General features: G+C 41.8%; 1 protein-coding gene across 2 annotated transcripts in view; it reads right to left on the minus strand.

Moving 5' to 3' along the window:
* Positions 1 to 23122, minus strand: part of LOC144818756 (uncharacterized) — a 182728-nt gene that overhangs the window by 151022 nt on the left and 8584 nt on the right. For both annotated transcript variants that reach the window (XM_078676474.1, XM_078676473.1), the window contains exon 3: positions 1510 to 1620. In XM_078676474.1, the coding sequence (XP_078532600.1) occupies positions 1510 to 1620 (111 nt within the window). The remainder of the gene's footprint in view (positions 1 to 1509; positions 1621 to 23122) is intronic.

Below are 23122 nucleotides of genomic sequence, written 5' to 3' on the forward strand. Positions count from 1 at the left end.
CCAATGGAATGAATTCAAGTGAAGATTGTTTTACTTCTCTTTAGGCGTTCCTGATCAAAAATATACACATCTGCTGCTATCTGCTCTTCTAACCAAAATTCTGTTTTTTTAATGTTTATGTATTATATTTTTGCACTTTAACCAATGATTTTACACTTGTTTTATATAGCGTGCATATAAATATTTAATTGCGGAATTTGCACAACTAATTGCATATGAATGTTAATTGTACATTGGATTATGGCCCACTTGGGCTGCTCTTTGGGTGCGTGCATTACAACGATTAGACTGATTGGGTATATTTTGTCAGGCTTTAATGTAGGAAGGATCTTGATAGTGGTTTTTTCCATTACCTTTTGCCATGACTGTACATATGTCCATAGCGAGCTATTTAAGAAGGTTTTAACAGCATCAATTTGAATATTCATATGAAATTTTAGTCCATAGATTTTTTTATGGTCTTCTTAATATGTATTTATTCATTGTGCTGGTGTATTACCCGTTTTTACAATATGCTCTGTTATTTATTGTATTTCACAATTATTTATTCAGTCTATGTATTGCAAATACCCATTTATGAAGGCACAAGTCTGTCTTCCATGTCTGTGAATTATCACATGCACGCTTGCACTTTAAAAATAGCATACCGTCTTCTCGGTGTTGTCATGTGATCAAGGCCTTTCGCGTGCTGAAACGCGTAATGGCGGATTTGGTGTTGGGCATGAAATAAATGAAAATTGCATCAGTTGCGGGTTCGTCTCGTCTTGTTCCACGCATTGCAAAAGACGTTATATGCCATATATATATATATATATATATATATATATATACACACATACATATATACATATATATATATGTATTTTTTTTTTTTTAAGAGTAGTTGTACTAAGTGCCACAGTAGTGCTTTAAGGGTTCTGAATGCTTGCATGTGGCTTCAAGTGCACATTAGAATACAACAAAAGTCTCTAGATGCCATGTTTGAGGTAATCAACTTTAAAGGCCTAGGGGTGCTTTCAGAACATGCATCTGGGCAAGTAACATCACACTCTCTATTGAAAGCAAAAACTGTTTCCACTTTGTGTTCCATTGGGGCTACAATAGCTCATATGTTTTACATAGTGATTATAATCGTACTGAAGTCCTTTCAAGAAGGGCGGGGTAGGTTGGCTGAGGGGCAGAGATTTATTTCAAAGTTTTAAAAACATTTAAATTTTAAAGTGTTGCCTGCACTCTATTATACAGCATTACTAACGTATATTAATTTAAGTCTGCATTGTGGAAACAATATGAAACAGCCGAACTGTCAGCACAAGTTATTGCCTCCTTAGATAATTCCCGAGAGCTCCATCTCTTGAATATGAATACATATACACCTGATAAACATCATTAAAGTGTCTTCTATAAAGTGACTATAATGGAAATCTTAAATTATATAGGCCAGGGTGGAGAGAATGTGTAGAAGTTTTAGTATCTGACAGCAATGAGGAGTCTGCAGTTTACACCCACTTGAAGAATCATTAACATTGTGTCTGGTCACCGGTTTCTCTTGGTCCATGGAGTACAGCTCGTCATCTTCTCTTGCGCTTAATGAAAATACCGAGGCAGCAATAAGAGGACCTGTCATTAAAAGTAAATAGAAAATAATTAGTCTTGTAATCCTTGTGAAATGGCCAACATTTCAGTATGTTTCATATTTAGTTCTCAAACAACAGACGTGTAGCGATGATGAAAATGTGGGATGCAACACTAATGTTGCACACAGATACACCATGACAATCAACATGCCCTGACCTACAGACATTTAAACGTAATAAAGTATTCCCTTTCAATGCTAAGTGAAAATATCAACCAGAGGGTAAGATGCCTGTCCCTATCACACCAAGCAGAACCAGAGGTGGAAAACCAGGAATATTAATGAGAATAGACCTAGTTTGAGAGGGATGAAACCTCTGTGTTGTTAGCTTTATAGGGTTTGTTTTCTGGTGCCTCGCCAAAGAAGCACATACCCACTGTACGAGCTGGCCTAACACACACACACACACACACACACTGGATTTGACATCCTATATACTGGCTCATGAATGCTATCCTCCCAGATTCACAACTACATGTCACTATCCTGAACCAGTATTGCGCCGCGGGCCACGATTCAGCCCTCGGCGCTGCCCACTTCGTCACGGCAGGCCGCGGTGCAGCCTGTGATGCCCCCTGCGGCGCCTCCTTCTTCTCAAGCGTGTTGCGGTGCTACATGGCAGCTCGCTATTCCAGCATTGCGGTTACCCTCCGCGACGATTATGTCTAGTCGGGCACACAGCAGCACCACGCGGCGGCCCATTAATACTCATTAATATGCAGTAGAAACATCGCAGCTCCAGTTTTGGAGCTGTGGGTTGCAGTACTTCTATGGGGCATATTTTCGCTTCACCTTTTGTTTAGCACATTTCACTGCAGCTTCCAGTATATTCTCCTGGTGACATCTTGTTACTTCTTCTTCCCATGAGTCCTCAGTCCTGTTTCCCAGAGGGCCTTGGGAAGGTTCTTTGTTTTACCCTTTCCAAGATGGCAACCTTTCCTAATCCTTACATTTCCTTTTCCCTATCCAACATGGCAACTGCTTATTTCCTGTTACATAACTTCCTGACTATGGGTATGAAAGGGGCTGAATCCTTCATTTCTTAGTGTTGCAACACTCCTTGTTCCTGCTGGTGTGTCCATGCTCTTGTTGGTGACCTTTGTTCCTGCTTGGTGTATTTTTTATTTCAGTTGGCGTATTTTTGTTTCCAATTGGCGCTTCCTGTTCCAGTTTGGATTCCTTGAAGCCTTCTTCCCCTAATTGGAATTCTTGCCTTTTATTCTTCACTCTGTGCTTGTTTTTGTTCTTATTTGTGGGTTCTTTCCTTCCTTTCCGCTCTCTACAGAGGTGTTTCCCTACTGGGTTTTTTCCTCTTGGGACTCCTTTTGTAAGGCACAGTCTGCTCTGGCTTTTCATTGTCGGCAGCACCGTGGCTACCAGAAAGGGTCGTATACAAAAAGGGGTACGCAGTTCCTCTGTGATGAAGGCTGGAGAAGAGGGGAACACGGGTGTAGTGAGTCACTAAGGACCACTACGTTTATGCAAGAAAGGGGAATTCCCCTTGTCGCAACTAGGGCTCTCACACACCCAGCAAACTAGGGGTCATGCTTCATCATATGAGGCTGCTCCTAATACTACGTAACAATGTTTTTCTATTTGAAACAACGTGGTATCGTCAGAAACAGGGAGTAGCCATGGGCTCCAGATTCTCCCCTTCGTATGCGAACCTTTTCATGGGCAGGTTCGAGGAGGAGTGGATCTGGGGCCCACAGGGCGCAAAGTGGAGTGATTACATCATTTACTGGGGTCGCTATATAGACGACTGTCTGTTAATTTGGGCTGGAGACATGAATAGTCTCATTGAGTTTTGTGAACATTTAAACTCAAATTTGATGGGTATTCATTTAACTCACTCCATAAGTACAACTCAAATAGAATTCCTAGACTTATCACTGTTTATTGAAGACAACAAAATACAGAGTAGACTCTTCAGAAAACCCACTTCTTGTAACTCCCTATTACATGCTGGGAGCTCGCACCCAAGACATCAAATTCAATCCATTCCCTTTGGAGAATTTACCCGAGCAAGAAGAAACTGCAGTAAAGATGATGATTTTTTAAAATGCAGAGACAACATGAAGAGTAGATTTATATCTAGGGGGTACAACAGAGATATGATTGCCAAGGCGGAACAAAGAATAGACAAAGTCCCAAGAGAAATGACCCTTCGGGACACACATAAAGAGAAAGAAGGGAACAATAAGATCAGACTGATCACTGACTATGATAATGCAGCATCTGTGTTGAGAAACAGCATGCACAAACATTGGTGGATATTGAACAATGATAAAGTTCTGAATAAATATATCACCAAAAATCCTCTCATAACATATAGAAAGGGTAAAAGTATAAAATCCTGGATAAGTCCAACCTACCCAGCGAAATCCGGAATAGTTCCTGACTGGTTGACACAAAAAAGCATTGGTTTCCACAAATGTGGAATTTGCAAAATTTGTCCCATGGCTATGAATAAGACCAAAACGTTTCGTAACTACATGGGAAAGGAATTTGTAATTAAACAACTACTTAATTGCAATAGCTGCTTTGTAGTTTACATGATTAAATGCATTTGTGGCAGTTTCTATATAGGTAGCACAAAAAGAATGCTAAAAGAGAGGATGTTTGAACATATAAGAGCCATCAAACATCAAGACACTAGATATAACACTGCGACACACGTGAACCAGTGTCCTAAACAAGGCAAACATAAAACAATTAGCTTCTGCGCAATAGATCAGGTAAAAAATGATCCAAGAGGAGGCAATAGAGAATTGGCCTTGAGGCGCAGAGAAGCGTCATGGATTCTGATTATGCGTGCGGTGGAGTATGGGATGAACTCAGACCAGGAACTACATTATTATTTGGGTGACTAATTATAATATTATACCAATATCCAAATACAAGAGATGTTTGTCAATCATAATGGAACTGCATATAATGATTGTCAATCATAACTGAACTGCATATAATGACTTTACCATCATACAGCTGTTTGTACCCTCCAAAAGGCGATTTTGTAAAAATTTATTATGTGTACCTGAATGTAAACGAATCACTATAACTATATATATGACAGTCAACAATGTATGCGTAATAACAGATATCTTTGACCCCACAGTTCTCACTTGACACCGTAAAATCACTGATTAGTCAATGCACGTGCAGGCTATATTCAGTCACTGCATTACACGGTATTAGAAGTAGATCTAAGAGCACCAAAGTATTGAAATGGCAAGGATATGATGTTCTCGGTTAACATTTCAACACCATTCAAAGATGGCCGAACGCGTTAATGTGTATCACCACTACGCCTGTATCTTGATCCGGATTGGGAAACCGCGCTATATGTACTAGCTTCCGGGTCAGTTTCGCCGACTTTCAAAATACGGAAGACCGGTCGAGATACTAGTGGGACTTTTTTCGCCCCAGGACTCCTCAATATTGGGAGGTAAGCGACGAGTATTCAACTGGTCTCTTGATCTTATTAAAATGGCAAACAGAATTAGGTTACTTTAAACTTTCTCGCACTAACACGAGCCATTGGCATTTATTTTGGCAGCGGGCGCAAACCTGACTCCGTCGATATTACTGGAGGAAGGACCTTTAAGAGTTTAAACTTATGCCGGGACTAAATAAATAGATTACCGGAGCACGGGGAATATCAAGAGTTACCGATCTGCAGGTAAGCTCTTAACCAAAGACTAGCGGGATCAAATATCGAATTAAGGTCTTTTCTCTGAAACTAGAACAGGACAATATTTATTCATTTGTGATTTTCAGCGGACGCGCTTATTACTGACTAAAGATCTGACAGAGAGGAAAAATCATTGCCCAAGCCATATAAGCTGGGCCGGAAGTATAACCAGCTAGAAGGTACGTCCTATGCCTTTGGCACTCCATTATAATATAACATTGTCAAGAAGATAGAGGGGAATGCGGACTAGGTAAGGAATCTAATATCCCATTTCAACCTGGTCGTTTTAGGAACACAGGTCCACTAGCAATTGATATCAGGTTAGCCTGAGTATGAAGTACTCAGCATCCATATGAAGTTAACAGAGCACTTCTCTATTATACTATCCTGAATGAATTTTAGACCCGGCACTACTAATTCACGAAATTTAACACTAAAAAGATTGCGAACTTCTGGTGTGAGCGCAAGTCCATTGACTATATTCACTATAGCACGATATACATAAGAATAATCAGCACGAACTGTGGGGTATTGTTTCTTTCCTTTTCTTTGGTAATGTCGCTACTTGTTTCGGTATGGGAGATAACTTTTAATCCCACCTCCTTTTTCTCCTCAAATGCACGGATCTATATCGCACAAGGATGCACTTGAGAAATGTTTTCTCCCACTCATTTGCATGTAAATCAAATGACTTATTGTATACTTGTTAATCACGAGATAATGGATCTCGCAACTCCAATATATCTTTGTATTGTATCTTTTCCCAGCACTGATGAAGTCGAGGGTTTCCGCCCTATCGACGAAACACGTGTTGGCTGGACTGAGGGAAAGCCTTTGAAATTAAAAGAACCAATCTTTTCTTCACTTCGTGTAATTTTGTGGAATTTGAAAATATTGAATGACAAGTCTTTATTTATAAATTTCTATTGGTGTGATAGGTTGTGTACTTATAAACTTCAATCTGTGGATTACTGGTGGGTGATGATGACAACCCATACCTAGGCACCCAATGACATATATAATCAACAGTATAAATATTTGCCTATATATCGTGAAGCGCCAATTCCGCCAAGATTAGTCATCCTCTGAACTTGTATAGCCTGCTCCTCGTCAGGTCAGCGCTACAATACCTGATGGGGACTCAAACCGGGGCTCTTTATCGGGGATCTTTTGTTCCTGCCGGTAGGTGCAGTGGGGGTGAGGGGTCTAGTATGTGTAGATGTGAAATGATGCGAGTCTAAAATAGGTCAGTTAGTCCTAGCAAAAACCCTTTATTGAGAAGGTAAACTGCCTAGTATAAAAGAGCGAGAGGGGCACAGGACTAGTAACAATGTGTCTAGTTGTGTATGCCCTGCTCCCAAGTGATCAACATGTTTTGTGCCGTAGGAGTCATATAGATCAGGGCACTTCATCAGGATCAAGTGGAACGCTATCTACACTAAAGAGGTAGGTAAATTCTACATACCCAATTCACAGGTTGTTGACCTCTACTGTAATTAATTATGCTTGCAACAGGTTGTTGACCTATACTGCAATTAATTATGCTTGCAACAGTGAGCCGGCGGTAAAAAGGACACTGATTGGGTCCGGCGTTTAAACACTCCTTGCGTTAGACCTACCCTGTCCTGAGGTGTACACTCTTCAATGACTGAACACATTCCTTCAGGACAGAAAAATAACAGTTGCTGTACCACCTTACCATTTTATTTTGAAAAGGTTCAGTGCTCCTCCTCCTCCGTGGGCCCAACCTTTTTCAATAGATACATCTCTAAATCAAGCACAATATATTCCTTCATTCAAGCTAAGCATTGTATCTTCCATCTGGGCACCACTCTTCGTGATTTGCAAATCCCTTTCAAAGCAGTCTTTCTGCTTCCTCTAAACACATGCCCCAAAACTAACTAGAAATTAATGCTAGTAAGATGCAGCTATTACGGCTGACAAACCTTCTAATTCCTGTTGTGAATTTTGGTGCTCTAGTTTTCTGATTATAGTTTTGGTCCACGCTGCCTTTTCATAATCTTGTCTTCATCTTGGATTCGGATCTCTCCCTTAAACCTTAAGTCAGCAAACATATCTTTGTACTTATTCTGGCTTAATATTTTAGGAAATACGGTTTCATTTTTGTCTCTTGGCCATCACATAATAGTCTTTCAAGCAAACATGGCTTGTGTTTGGATTTTGGGACCATCTTGTATTTAGATCCTCCACATATGTCATCTCAACTTCAAGTAATCCAGAATAATCCAGAATTCAGCAGCTCGTCTGTTGCTAGGCTTCACACCCTTGGATTCTGGCTCTTCTCATCTAGCTAGACATCACTGTCTGCCTCTGCTTCAAATGATTCTGTTCAAATGAATGTGCACATGCCACGGGCCCAAACTCAACATTGATCCGCCCTTCTTACTGGACAGTCTATGTACACACTTCACAAAGTATTCTCTGTGCTCCTCCTCATTCAATCTTATGGAATTCTAGAGAATTCGTATAGTTTGTTATTCGATCACTTGCAGTCTGGGAAGCTCTTAAAACCTGTTTTTTAATATTGAATGGTGATACTTAATTTACCTTCTGCAGCTCTGTTTCTCTTGCTTTGGATTCCTCTAGACCTCTGTTTCCCCTACCAACTTTATTTTAGCGCTTTAGAAAATGTGCTCATACACTTATTTCTTGATTCGAGCACCTTAAGAGTATGCACACTGCATTGCGTCCCAAAGGGCAAACAGCACACATCCAAGATTATCTTTACATTCTAATGCATACCTAACATATGGTGTGGCACAGCATGCATTGCAATCGTTACTCATTGCACACCCAAAGAAAGAGTAAACAGTTACATTTACAACAGCGTGCCTTAACCAAGAGAAGGCAATACAGACTGTAAGGTTCCGCATGTGTGAGACAGAATGAGAGAAATAATAAAGTGTGTGAGAGAGAGAGAGAACAAGACAAAAGGAAAGAGAGAGATAGAGGGGAGGAGAGACATGCATGCATCAGTACAAAAGACTCACAGAAGTAATGCATGCAGTAGTGTAGAAACCTATGAAATATATATTAGCATAGAGATACACCTGAAAAATGTGGCGCATACAGTGAAATACAGAAACACTGAAATCTCATTCACAACATAATGCAGATATATGCAAAGTTAAATCGGTTCTATTTATAGGACCATAAACAGAGAAGATGGTTGCATGACTCCAAAGTTGGTTCCTTGACAACAAATGTTTTAGCGATCAAGGATTCCTATGCTTTTGAGGAGTTTTTAAATGTTATCTATCCAGTAGGAGCAAGGAAGCTATACAGTCAATGGAGGCATGGGACACTACCTCTAGGATCATTTGTAGGCAAGTGGTCGACAACCACGAGCGAATCATGCCCAGGGTGTGGGGCGACAGAGGAGGATGAATTGCACATCCTCTTCTTTTGCCCCGCCTACAGAAAAGCCAGAAAGTACTGGCTAATACCCTTATGCAAGAACATGGGATTTGACAAATGTCTGGTTGCAATGAGAGTGTTTAAGACTGATACATCCCCACACATAGTCTTTGCACTGTCTAAGTTCCTCCTAGCAATGTGGTCCAAAAGATGCTCCCTCATTACAGCGGCACCCAGGGGTGATTTTATACTCTGATTCTGTATTGTGATCATATATCATGTGTTTTAACTTATTTTTTAAACCTGTTTTTATGTAAGGAGAATTTTATGGTTGCATAATTGTTTTTACTATAATCTTTTATGACTGAAAAAATGTCGAAATAAAGATTTTGAAATGGAAATAGGTGCATATTGTCAGTCAGAAACAAATTAAGGTGCTGGAGAGACCACATGGAAAATGCATGTCATGAGACCTTCCAAAAGGCATTCCAAGGGTATTCACAACAGATCATGGTGTCACACCTGAAAACACATTTCTTCGGATTATATCTGTGACTTTAAAAAAAGTGCCAGCAGTTCCTGCCTATCCGACCTGCCCCTTCATTGCGGATTGCGTCATTGTTGTTCTATGTAAAGCGCTCCCATACCTTGTAGTGCAAGCACTATATAGAACAGTTACATATATACATGAATAAATCATGGTGCTATTGCCAAAATGCAAGGAGTAATTCAATGTAAATTGCCATTGTCCACGCTATTGCTCCCTGACCATGGACACTTTCACTGGATCCTTGAGCTCCTTATTTTTAAGAAGTTGACCTAAATGCAACAGTAGGGACCATCAGCTTCTGACTTCCGGCAAATCATTAACTAATGAATACAGGAAATATTGCTTCTTCCCTACAGATTGCTAGAAACAAGAGTTGTTGGATTGCTATGGGCATCCATCGCACATGTTCCTGGCTCTTTAGGATAAACAGGTATTCTGCTCTCCCTGGATATCTAGCTCTATCTCCCTTTCTGTTTCCTTTCCTCATCCTATATGCCTCTTTACCTAGAACTCACTTCTTGGCGCTTTGTTGACATGCAAGGGTGGAAAACAAGGTGGCTGGACAGGATTATTCACAAAACCATTTCCCAATCACACAGTCAATATGTACCATGTGACCACTGGATTTATATTCCAAACGAATTTATTTTCTTTTTCATATAATTACCACACAATATTTTAGAAAAACAGGCACAAACAGAACCACTGTCAGATCAAAAGGTTCATGTATACAGTATCTACAAACGTACACATTTACAAATTTGCAACAATGAATCAAGCAAAAATGGTTTAACACACCAAAAAACAATGACCTATATGATAGTCCAATTAAATTGCAATTATATACAGTGCAAAAATTAGTACATTAGCAAAAAACGGGCACCAGTCCTAGGAACTAAAAAACCAAACGACAGGCGGGATTGAGATTGAAAAACCAAGCCTGCCTGTCTACAAGAGCCTGTGGTATAGTGTTTTTATAGGGTTGCAAGGCTAGGATACAGAGTGGTAATATAATTTACATCCTAGCGGCACCCTTTATTGTAGCCACAGGGTGGTAGTGTCGACGCGTTTCGAACCTCAATGTTCTAGGTTCTCTTCAGGACGGGGACTGGGAGAAAGATTCTGCACGGGGGCACAAAGATTGCCGTAGTGTAGGTATAGCGTGATTCGCAGTCACACCTGCAGTTTACGCAGAGCAGGACTTTGGGCGTGGTGTCTGGCTTCGAGAGCGTTCAAGGATGGAAACAGCTCACATTTTTTAGCGCGTTGGTATAGGACTGAGTCTGAAACACGCAGAGCAGAGAGCGACCGGTCACTGAACCCAATTCAGGCCAGCAGGCGAAGTTGGCCCGTTGTGTGAAGGAATTAATCCAGCCTCAAATCAATCGGTGTTGCTCACTCTCTCCAAATGACAAGTAGTCTGTGTAAAAAATGTGAGCTGTTTCCATCCTTGAACGCTCTCGAAGCCAGACACCACGCCCAAAGTCCTGCTCTGCATAAACTGCAGGTGTGACTGCGAATCACGCTATACCTACACTACGGCAATCTTTGTGCCCCCGTGCAGAATCTTTCTCCCAGTCCCCGTCCTGAAGAGAACCTAGAACATTGAGGTTCGAAACGCGTCGACACTACCACCCTGTGGCTACAATAAAGGGTGCCGCTAGGATGTAAATTATATTACCACTCTGTATCCTACCCTTGCAACCCTATAAAAACACTATACCACAGGCTCTTGTAGACAGGCAGGCTTGGTTTTTCAATCTCAATCCCGCCTGTCGTTTGGTTTTTTAGTTCCTAGGACTGGTGCCCGTTTTTTGCTTATGTACTAATTTTTGCACTGTATATAATTGCAATTTAATTGGACTATCATATAGGTCATTGTTTTTTGGTGTGTTAAACCATTTTTGCTTGATTCATTGTTGCAAATTTGTAAATGTGTACGTTTGTAGATACTGTATATATGAACCTTTTGATCTGACAGTGGTTCTGTTTGTGCCTGTTTTTCTAAAATATTGTGTGGTAATTATATGAAAAAGAAAATAAATTCGTTTGGAATATAAATCCAGTGGTCACATGGTACATATTGACTGTGTGATTGGGAAATGGTTTTGTGAATAATCCTGTCCAGCCACCTTGTTCTGTTTTTTCCTATTGTTGAGATCCGGGTTAGTCAGATGTAGGATCCGATACCTTCACTGTTTCACAGGGTGGAAAACAAGCGCCATCCTGTGCTGGGAGACTGACCAGACCCCGCTATCACCTCTGATTAGAGGCTTGGCGACCACTTTGCATGAGTCCTACATGCTATCCCTTATACCCTAACCAACTGAGCAAAAGCATGGCTAACCAAATGGCTTCAGTCTCTACTAAATATATCAAGCCTGATAGCTGTGGGCTGGTAGTTAATGGATGGAGATGATGGATGGAGCTCTGAAACTTTTCAGACACTCACTCCCAGTCACAGATCTGGGTTGAATCCATCATCGTTCTTTAGCTCACTTCGCCTCCTCAGTTCAGACCCAGCCATATGCAAAGCAGCCTTGACCCTGTGCCTCATGGGAACAGTCCAGCCCGAATTGCCAAGCCAGGTCTTCCCTGGACTGGAAACAAGCACCTAGGAGGGTTTCAGAGTAACACCCCTCTTTTGCTTTTGTCGCCCTAAGTGGGAAGGGTATGCTCAGACGTGGGTCCCATGCTCACTGCCCCACTGGATTCAAGCTAGCCTTGTTGATGAGGGGTGATGCCCCGAAACCGGTCCCAAGATGCTTGTTTCCTGTCTAGGGAGGACCTGGCTTGGCAGTTCGGCCTGGACTGTTCCAATGAGGCACAGGGTCAAGGCTGATTTGCATATGGCTGAGTCCAAACTGGAGTAGCGTGGTGAGCAAAAGAATGATGGATTAAACCCATACCTTTGTGACTGGGGGTGAATGTTTGCATTGTTTAGCATTCTGTCCATCATTTGTCCCAATTGCTGGTAGTTCTTTTTAGTTCCTGATTCACAAAGATTGTTATGTGAGTGTCATTTACTCCTGACTTATGTCAGACTTATTCCTTAGTTACCAGGAGTGCTTTACACCTTCTCATGGAAAAAAGCTATTTTATTCTGGCCCTTGGGCATTTTCAAACACAGGTCTGGTCAGCACGGCTTCTGAGGATACTCGCCATCTGTATAAGCCTCCTCCGCCCATCTGCTCCGAGTGGCTACTATGCTGGCTTTAAGTCCTGGTTGAAGTAAGCTATCTCTAGGCTAAATTCCTTATTTAATCTATTACACTTCTGTGTCTGTTGTGGGATACACATACGTACCCAGCACTACCATGATATCTGTATTCACCAATGCAACCGACCCCGAGCCAGTCGTCTTCTATAGACACATTTCTTACAATAGTACTGTATAATGCCATTAGGAATCAATGTATAGAGTTGAATTTTCACATTCATGATGTCATCTGCCAGAGGTAGCACACGCTAGATCAAGATGAAGGGGAATATTCTTTGTCGGGCACCAGCACTACTAAATCGAAGGTACTACATTTCGGTATTGCCTCGCCACCTGCCTCCACTGATAACATGTAATTTGGCATACCATCCCGTTCCTAAAAACAGTCTCCTGCGACAGCAACTTCAAAGAATACGGACTGTGTTCAACATGTTATTTTCTGAACGTTAGAAGTCCGGTGATAAAAATTGATTATTTTTCTCATATGTCCAAAGGCTAGTGAGGTCTGTGATTGAACACCTATAGTTTAAAGTAACAACTGAAGTCCCAAATAATTGCTGGATGCTAATAATCGCCCTTTAGATCGAACACGCCCAGGAAACCAAGAGATATTATGGCCATCATAATGAAAGTAGTACATTGTGGCAAGTGGCCTGGGCATTAAGGGACATCAATGACAAAATGTGAGGTTTTCTTTGCCGGAGCACATAGTAAAAAAAAGTGCAAAGCACATATAATGTGCACTAGGCAAGCACAGTGTCCCTAAACCTCTTAAACTCTGTTCCCGTGGCCGTTGGTCGATTGGAGAAAGTTCCAGTGGACTTCTAGGGCCCATTGATGCTGGTGAACACTTGCAACTAGTGATGGACGAATATTTCACATTTACTGAAGATGCACCTCTACCGAATACATCTGCCAACTGTAGTAATACTAGCATATATTGCACCCTCAAATTAGTTAATGGGTTTTAGAGAGAAACACGCTAATCATTTTGCCACCTTCCCTTCGTGGTCTCCACCGTTGTAAAAACACTCCTTTGAAGCAAGAAGAAAACTGCATGGTGGACCTCTTCATGGCCACTTGAAACAAGCATTTACAATGCAACGGTTTCGCCTTTGTAAAAGTTAGAGCACTTTCTCTGCCACATACACACACACGCACACACAAACAGGGCCACAGAAGCAAGGCGCTCAAACAGCACAACACCAGCATGAACACCCAACATTCACGCAAACACGCACACTCAAAGTACACACACTCAAAAGGACGTGTGAGCCCAAAACACAATTACAGGAATACTTCACCGAAGTACACACATACACAATCAAACCATGCACGCCTATAACAATACAAACTCCTGTGCATTCGGGGTAGGCACACAACCACAAAACACAAACAAAAACTTACAAACATATGTAACACAAATCACAGCGATAGAAGCACAACCAATCACTCATACATAATACACGAAACACTCTTATGTCACATAGACATGTACATATAAAAACGACATGTGCACATACCCAAAACATACATTGAACACAATTATAAACTTTCAAAGGCGCACCAATGCAGTTTAGCATACAAGACACGTATGGCAAAACACCAAATACAAACTAAATACACACACATATCTACCAAAAGTAACGAAAACAGGTAACACAAAACCACTGGCCCAGAGCACACTGCGCCCTTCCAGCTCAAAGACAGCGTATGGCTTTGCAACGGACAGGAACGACTTCCGCAGGTATTAGAGGAGGGGCAGCAGGGTCGGAGATCCGAAAGGACCAGCACAGCAGTATTTATTTATTTTTATTCAGGGCATTTTTATATAGCGCGGACATTACCCAAAGGAACATTAAACAAGGCTTTCCATAAAAGGTATATGTAACTCATTTATAGCCAGTCAGATCTATTCACTGGCCGCATAAACTGTTGTTCTAGAGCTTGTTCACCCCAAAGAATAATCGCTGGCTGATTTAAGACTGAAAACATACAGTCTGGTAAGATGAACGTTTCTGCAGCTTCAAGTGAGTTTACGACTCCTTACCATGGCTGCTGCTTTGCACAGAGCTGCGTGAGGGGGAAGGAGACCCTGCTTTGAAGGGTGGAGGCACCCCGGGCATTGCTCGTCTGCACACACACGTAGGTGGGCCCTAATGGAAATAGGAAGAGTGTGCCATAGAGTGCACCATCAGCCACTGTTAGTTCAAGAAGCCAGAATCAGAAATGCCACCGCCAACATGTCTAATGCCTGCAAGCCAGACAACAAAGTGTGTTGTTTGGCTGATAAAAATCCTTCAGGGAGAACCCCAAACCTATTGTAAAGGTTGGGTCTGGTGATGCTGAGACCAATGTTACTTGCACACGGTGCTTAAAATAAAATTTGACTTCGCTTTGAAGAGCTTGGCTTTGAACACACACCCACGGGGGATGAGTTTGGGGGGGGGGGGTGAGCTGCTGGGGGGCATGTAAAACTAGGGGGTCGGAAGGGTGGGGACCTGAAATGGGGTGACCATCTGCGGTGAATAAAAAAATAATACAGTTTGGGTAGACTTTAAGGACAGTGTTTGGGACAGCGTGACGGAGTGATAGGTGAGAGTTCTGCGAAGGGACAAAGTGTGGGGCAGTAGGATAGCATAGATACAGACCAACATAGAGAGTTTGTAGTGAGGGAGAGGAGAAACTAGAAGAAAGACGGAGAGAGTTTTCTATGGGGGATAGGTGTTGGGAGCGTGCATTTGAGGAATAGAGTTTGTCGAGCAGAGGCAGATTTTTGGGCTTGAGAAATAATAGAAACTTTAGAAGAGAGAGTCGGGCAGAGTTTTGGGGAGGTCGGACGGACGCTGGGTTTAAAAGGAATACGCATGAGAGAGAGAGTGAGTTTTGGGGACAAACAGTGAGTTTGAAATCTAGTTTATGGGGACAGGGAAGCGTCAGGCAGAGGGGCAGACCTCCGAGGCACAGGCAGAGTATAAAGCAAATGATAATAGGTCACTGTTCCCCCCACCACCCCAGCCCCCCCTTCTGACTTTCATGCCTCCTTTGGAAAACTTTCTGGCTGAACTTGGCACAGATGTGCCAGCCCCTCCGGCCCCATCCTTAGGGGCACTGCCCCTTTACTGTGCAAACAATTCACGGCAACACTTATAATTCACTCAGGGGTTCACAGCTAGCCAGGTAGCGTGACGTGCACAGAGTCCCTAACACCTGTTGGGACAATATCATCCAGATACAAGGATAAACAACATCGCGAAGGTGATATAAAGCATGCCGTGATTATAAAAACAAGGACTGACCTACATACTACGTACTACTCCATTTATACAGCCTCTTCTTTTAGAAGCACCCGCTACAGTAAATGTTGTCTGTGAAGGGCTCTGCAACGCGTCAGAACCCTTTACTGGATGAAAATTATACCATGTGTACCTTTTGTAACTTACTTGGTTCTACTGTAAAAATGCTCTGACACCTTTGGGTAAAGTTTGCGCTATATAAAACTGCATTCAATAAATTAACAAAACGGGCAGATGCCTCGTTGAGCGCTAGGAAGTGGGGGGGTTTATAGGGCGATAGTGCACTTGGAGAACATTTGAGCTTTTTGATGAATTCAAAGAGAAATGGACAGTGCTGTGGGCAGTATGCGCTATCAGGGCACCCCGTGTGTGCAGTGACTTACAGCCTGGCATAGCTGCACCAACATTCCGGAATTCAAACCCTTCTGGGAAACTTACAAAACACCACAGTTTAAAAAACATGAAAATACTCTGCAACCATGGAAAGTATCCTTTCTCCTTAGAACTCTCAAACTTTATTTGCAATACTGGTCGATAAATACAATACTTTTTTTGCAGTTTTTTTAAGTAGCGCGAACTTGACCCGAAGATATCGATGCGCTCTATGCGATCACCAGTTGCGTTGCAGACAGACACATTCATTTTAGGCACGGAGAGATTTGTCCAGATTTACAGGATGTTGAACCTCCCGCCGAGACCGGAACCGGTTCCTTAGCTTCACAGTCGTCCGCTCTAGCCGTTACGCTACCATTAATAGGCTCTGCCAGTGAAACTAGTGCGGGAAACTATCCGCAAGTGCTTCGAGCAGACATTCGTCATTAGGAGGAGCTGCATTAGTTGGAAATTGAAACAAGCACAAACAACCAAAATGTGCTGAGAAACGCAAGAAAATATATATCAAAACACCCTAAGTGTAGGAAATACCTCAATGGATGAGGGGAATCTGAAACTGCATAAAACAAAAAAAGACACCATGTCAGTGCACAAATAAAAGCACATACGTAAATAAACACTTCACTATGCATGCGTTTTGAAGCTGTACCCAGAAAGCGTACAGAGTAGTCACTCACCAGCAGCACGAAAGAACTGGTGTTCTGTTAGGCAGAATTGAAGTGAAATACCAGACGGGGGACGGCCAAAAGTGAAAGTACTGAGTAGGCAAAGAAACACGCAATTAATAAGCGAAATGCCGCTACTGCTAAAATACAGGTATTCTCAAAGCAAAAGGGCAGCGGGGGAACTCTAAACACTCACCATGAAACAGATGAAGGAACGACGTGTCTGCTCAACCGGGTTTGGAGAAATGTAATCGACACGGCAAACAACCGCGTAGGTTTAAATCGCGGAAATTCAGCGCTGATTCAAAACCACGTAACATTGTTACGGTGACACTGGCTAAATAATATGTTTCTAGGGCGCCATCTTACTAAAATACAGGTATTCTCAAAGCAAAAGGGCAGCGGGGGAACTCTAAACACTCACCATGAAACAGATGAAGGAACGATGTGTCTGCTCAACCGGGTTTGGAGAAATGTAATCGACACGGCAAACAACCGCGTAGGTTTAAATCGAGGAAATTCAGCGCTGATTCAAAACCACGTAACATTGTTACGGTGACACTGGCTAAATAATATGTTTCTAGGGCGCCATCTTACTAAAATACAGGTATTCTCAAAGCAAAAGGGCAGCGGGGGAACTCTAAACTCTCACCATGAAACAGATGAAGGAACGACGTGTCTGCTCAACCGGGTTTGGAGAAATGTAATCGACACGGCAAACAACCGCGTAGGTTTAAATCGCGGAAATTCAGCGCTGATTCAAAACCACGTAACATTGTTACGGTGACACTGGCTAAATAATATGTTTCTAGGGCGCCATCTTAACGTGGTGCTAAGAGGTAATGATGTTAAATGTTGAACAAAGCCACAACGGGATAAACCAGTCTTGCAGCACCAACCATCGCCTTTAAAACAAGTCAGGTCCCGGGCCGGCAGCCAATCACAGCGCGGCCCGGGAAATGACGTCACGGAAGTGTCCCGGGCCGGCAGCCAATCACAGCGCGGCCCGGGACAAAGGGGCGGGACTTAAAAAAAAACCCGAGAAACGCCCCCGAATCGCGTTTTCCCGAGAAAGCGTGATTGACAGCCTCTGTCACCCAATGGCTAGCCTCCATTTATGGAGCTAGCCAATGAGAGACAGAGGCGGGTCATCGATCCGACATAGAACTCAAAAGGTTTTTTAGCGCATGCGCACTACGTGCGCACTTGCAGGCAAAACCTAAAAAAGGTGTTCCAAATTGCAAGGTTAAGGATAGAGCACAGGAGTCTGTCTTATCGTGGGGCACTACACGACACAGCACTATTCAGAAAGCCTTGTGGAAGTGCTGTTTGTGAGGAGGATTGGAACTCTTATGTCTCTGGTGTCACATGACAAGCCTTCAGAGCAGGAGGACATACTTCAGTAGGGCAGAGGAAAAGGCAAATAGGAGAATGTGTTGACCCGAAAAAACAAGCATTGGCATAGCCAATAGGTCTCGCCTTTGGGGCCTTATGTGTTTAGCCAGAATGTTTGGCTATGTTGGAGAGCATTGTGGCTGCTGTGCATCATGTTGACTAGTTATAATAAAAAGTGTTAAGCATTTTTGATACCTTTATACAAACCAAGGCAACATTATATACAACTGAACAACCTGATTAAAAAAAGATTTTAACATCTTTGTCACATTACCTGACTCCTAATACTAAGGCAGTGGCGGTTATGTTGGATGCTGCAAAAGCGTTCGATTCCATCGAATGGCCCTACCTAATCGCAGTTTTACAGCGAATGGGATTCCCCCCACTCTATACCCAATGGATACAACTTCTATATACCAGGCCAGTCGCCAGAGTCCGAATAAACGGCTATATATCAGAAGCATTTGAGATTGAACGTGGAACACGACAAGGATGCCCCCTTTCTCCCTTATTATTTGCCCTTGCATTAGAGCCCCTCGCTTGTAAGATCAGACAATTACATCATCACTCTGTATTGCAATTCCCAAGCCGCCCACTGCACATTTCACTATATGCGGACGACATGGTGCTTTATGTAAGAGACCCAGAACAAAATTTGGCGACTTTAATACGGGAATATATTCCGTTTGGAGGACACTCGGGCTTACAAATAAATTGGGACAAATCCTCCATTATACCTCTAACTGACTCTACTACGCCACATGATGTAGAATTTCCACTAGAATGGCAGACGGACCCTCTCAGATACTTGGGGGTGTGGTATCATAGGGACCCAGAACTGGTTATACGCACTAACTATGGCAGAGTAATATCTGACATAGAAGACAGAGTAGTCAGATGGGTACAACTTCCATTCTCGCTAGCTGACCGTATAGCACTAGTAAAAATGGTGATATTGCCTAAACTGCTCTACTTATTTAACAATAAACAAGAGAAGGTGCCAATGCTGATATTAATAAATTTTGTGCAGCAAATAACCAAAACAGAACTTGAAGAAATCAGGAACGGGAATAACTACTTAATAGTTTTTTTATTTAAACATTATTTTAGAAAGAAGAGAACTTATATATTTTTTCCTTTTTTACAAAGAGACATATTTACAAAAGGACTCATAAAATTGGAAGGTGCAATTATTATTCATCAGTCATACTATATTCCAGGCATATCACAAACATTCAAAACACATTCATGCCACTCAGGGACAAGGGCTAAGTGAGACAAAAGAATATACAATCTAAAAAATGTACACTATTTTGTACAAGGTAAACAGGTGGTATACTACAGGGTAAGAAAAACAACAGGCCACAGTCTGCAAACATAGTTTCACCAAAAAATGAGAAAACAATTTTTTCTGTACAATCCTAAAACAATTTACAAATGAAACTTTTGTTACTAAACAGCCTAGGTATTGTACTGGCGACTAAGAGGGGACAACTGGAAGCTCTTGCCGCTCTCGCAGACACCATGTGGCAAGGGCCTACGCGTTTCGAATCCCGCTGATTTTCCTGGGATTCTCTTCAGGGCCTTATGTAGTATCTGAATAGCAAAGGAAGGAATAGAGACAAAAAAGAGAAAGGCATATTAAGGACCAACGGTTACAAAGACAAGTTTTTTAGAAATTAAGAGACCGCACATCAGCCAATTTGGCAAAGCGAAAACCCATACCTCTACTGTCTTCCCTGTGAGAGAAGATCCAACTAGAAGAGGGGTGGGAGAAACTTTCGATTGTCTTTTATCTATGAATGCAAAAGCATATGTTGGAATACAGTTTAAAGGGAGGACTGTAGAGGTATGGGTTTTCGCTTTGCCAAATTGGCTGATGTGCGGTCTCTTAATTTCTAAAAAACTTGTCTTTTTTCGAAACGCGTAGGCCCTTGCCACATGGTGTCTGCGAGAGCGGCAAGAGCTTCCAGTTGTCCCCTCTTAGTCGCCAGTACAATACCTAGGCTGTTTAGTAACAAAAGTTTCATTTGTAAATTGTTTTAGGATTGTACAGAAAAAAATGTTTTCTCATTTTTTGGTGAAACTGTGTTTGCAGACTGTGGCCTGTTGTTTTTCTTACCCTGTAGTATACCACCTGTTTACCTTGTACAAAATAGTGTACATTTTTTAGATTGTATATTCTTTTGTCTCACTTAGCCCTTGTCCCTGAGTGGCATGAATGTGTTTTGAATGTTTGTGATATGCCTGGAATATAGTATGACTGATGAATAATAATTGCACCTTCCAATTTTATGTGTCCTTTTGTAAATATGTCTCTTTGTAAAAAAGGAAAAAATATATAAGTTCTCTTCTTTCTAAAATAATGTTTAAATAAAAAAACTATTAAGTAGTTATTCCCGTTCCTGATTTCTTCAAGTTCTGTTTTGGTTATTTGCTGCACAAAATGTATTAATATCAGCATTGGCACCTTCTCTTGTTTATTGTTACTTTGGCTCAGCCTTGCTGATTAGGGCCACCCCGTAGTTGTTGTTCGCGCTACTTATTTAACAACATTCCTATCCGCCCACCGATGATAGTCTTCAAGAGAATCACGACGATGGTTTTGAAGCTAATATGGGCAGGGAAACAGGCGAGAATCGAATTACGCACGCTTACATTACCATATGCCAGAGGCGGTCTATACGTACCTGATTTTTATTTGTATTACTTATGCGCACAAGCACAATACGCTACCCACTGGTATCATGAAGTCCCGTACCTGACTCATACAGCGGTGGAAGAGGGAGATGCGTCTCCGGTCCCGTTGGACGCGATAGTCACACATAAGAGGCCACCATTACATGAGCGTGACATAAACACCATTGACGTGACTGCTGCAGTGTGGCGCACACTAGGAAAACTAGCGAACAAACTACCTTTATATGCTCCAGCTCTCCCACTACACCATCACCCTGAAATATCGGTGACGAACTAAAAGCTGGGTATGGACTTACTAAAGCAAGTGGGAATAGTCACTATGGGTGATTTGTACACAGATGGGGTCTTTAACACTACCCAGGACCTGACCTACATTCAAAACCAATCACTATTATTTCAATTCAACCACCATAGATTAAAGAGGGCTGTACAGGATCTATACCCAGATTTTCCCAAAGAGCATGCACAGTTACATTCACTGCAACATATTATCACATCCCCTAATACCACACACTTGGTATCACAACTCTATAAACTAGCGCAAGATGAAATAGGACATACATCTCAAAAGGCTATGGATAGATGGAATAGGTCTCTGGCAGATCCACTAACAGATGACGACTGGCTAATGACCTGCAATCTAACACAATTGTTGACGCCGAACGGGAACCTAAGACTACTTCATGTAAAATACATACACCAAACATATTACACGCCAGCCAAACTTCACAAATATGGTTTAAGATCGGAAGCGAAATGTATTAGATGTAACTATGATCAAGCTGACTTTTTACATCTGGCATGGAACTGTGTAAAAATAAACAATTATTGGAAACGGGTTACGGGGACATTAACAGACATGCTGGAGGTTCCGGTGGCCTGTACTGTGAAGAGTTGCTTGTTGGGTTTAGTACCAAATGTGAAAGCTTTAAAACGAAAATTTTGCATGATAGCTTTGTTGCTCGCAAAACGTAGAATATCCTTATGCTGGGACAGTAAACAGACACCATCCATTAAGCAATGGATTACGGACATGGCATACTGTCAAGACACGTTACGCACTTATGAGGAAGAACTACCAGCCCGGTCAAGACCACGTGATTACTGGGTATACCTCACAGACTATTTAAGAACTCAGACGACGAACATAGTTGGTGAATAGAATTCTGTTATGAGATGTATTACTCTGCCTGTTCCTAACACCACTCTTTTGTTTGGAAATGTACATTGTATCGCGATGTCTCCGAAGTAGACTGCTGTAGTGTAATGGTTTGATTTAATTGAGTGTTATAATGATTTTATGCAAAACTCAATAAACAGATAAAAAAAACAACAACATTTTAACATAAAAAATGTCTTCTAGTTTTTGGGAACTTGCACTGCTGGCAACTTCTTCCTGTCTGTTCTCATGCTTTTTTGTAATAATTTTTTTTGTTATGGGGGAGCGGGACATAAATAACGAGGGAGTAGAGGTTGGATAACAGTAATTTAATTAGAACACGAGCAGCGGACGGACACTAGGGGAGAATCAACAGATGCCAGATTCCGAGGACAGACTGACGTGATGCTCAGGTGATGCTTAGGTGGTGCGCTGATGCAAAATGGTGATGGTGGGTGATGTTTGGTGCTCAGGTGGTGCCACTATATGGTGTTGATTGGAGGTACGTTGTGGATTGTAGAGTTGAAATATGTTGTTTGGTGTGTAATTATGTGGCGTGTATTAGAAATGTGTGGAGTTGAATTGTGTGGCCTGGAACTGTGGTGTTGAGTGAAATTATGCTTAGTGAAATTGTGTCATGGTGTAGAGTGCATTTATGTTGATTGGTGGTATGTGGCATAGAGTGCATTTATGTGGAGCGTATTTATGTTGCATTGAGAAGAGTGTAATTATGTGGCGTGTAATTATGTGGCACCTTGGTATTATGTGGAGTGTATTTATGTTGCATTGAATAGTGTAATTATGCGACGTGTTATTATATGGTATAGAGTGGTAGTATGTTGAGTGTATTTATGTTGCATTGAGTAGAGTGTAAATATGTTGCGTGAAATTATGTGGCACTGAGTGGTATTATATGGAGTGTATTCATGTTGCATTGAGTAGAGTGTAATTATGTGGTACTGAGTGGTATGTGGGGTGTATGTATGTTGCATTGAGTAGAGTGTAATTATGTGATGTGTAATTATGTGCAACTGAG

The sequence above is a fragment of the Lissotriton helveticus genome, chromosome 2_1 (genome assembly GCF_964261635.1).
Source record: "Lissotriton helveticus chromosome 2_1, aLisHel1.1, whole genome shotgun sequence".
Classification (NCBI taxonomy): Eukaryota; Metazoa; Chordata; class Amphibia; order Caudata; family Salamandridae; genus Lissotriton; species Lissotriton helveticus.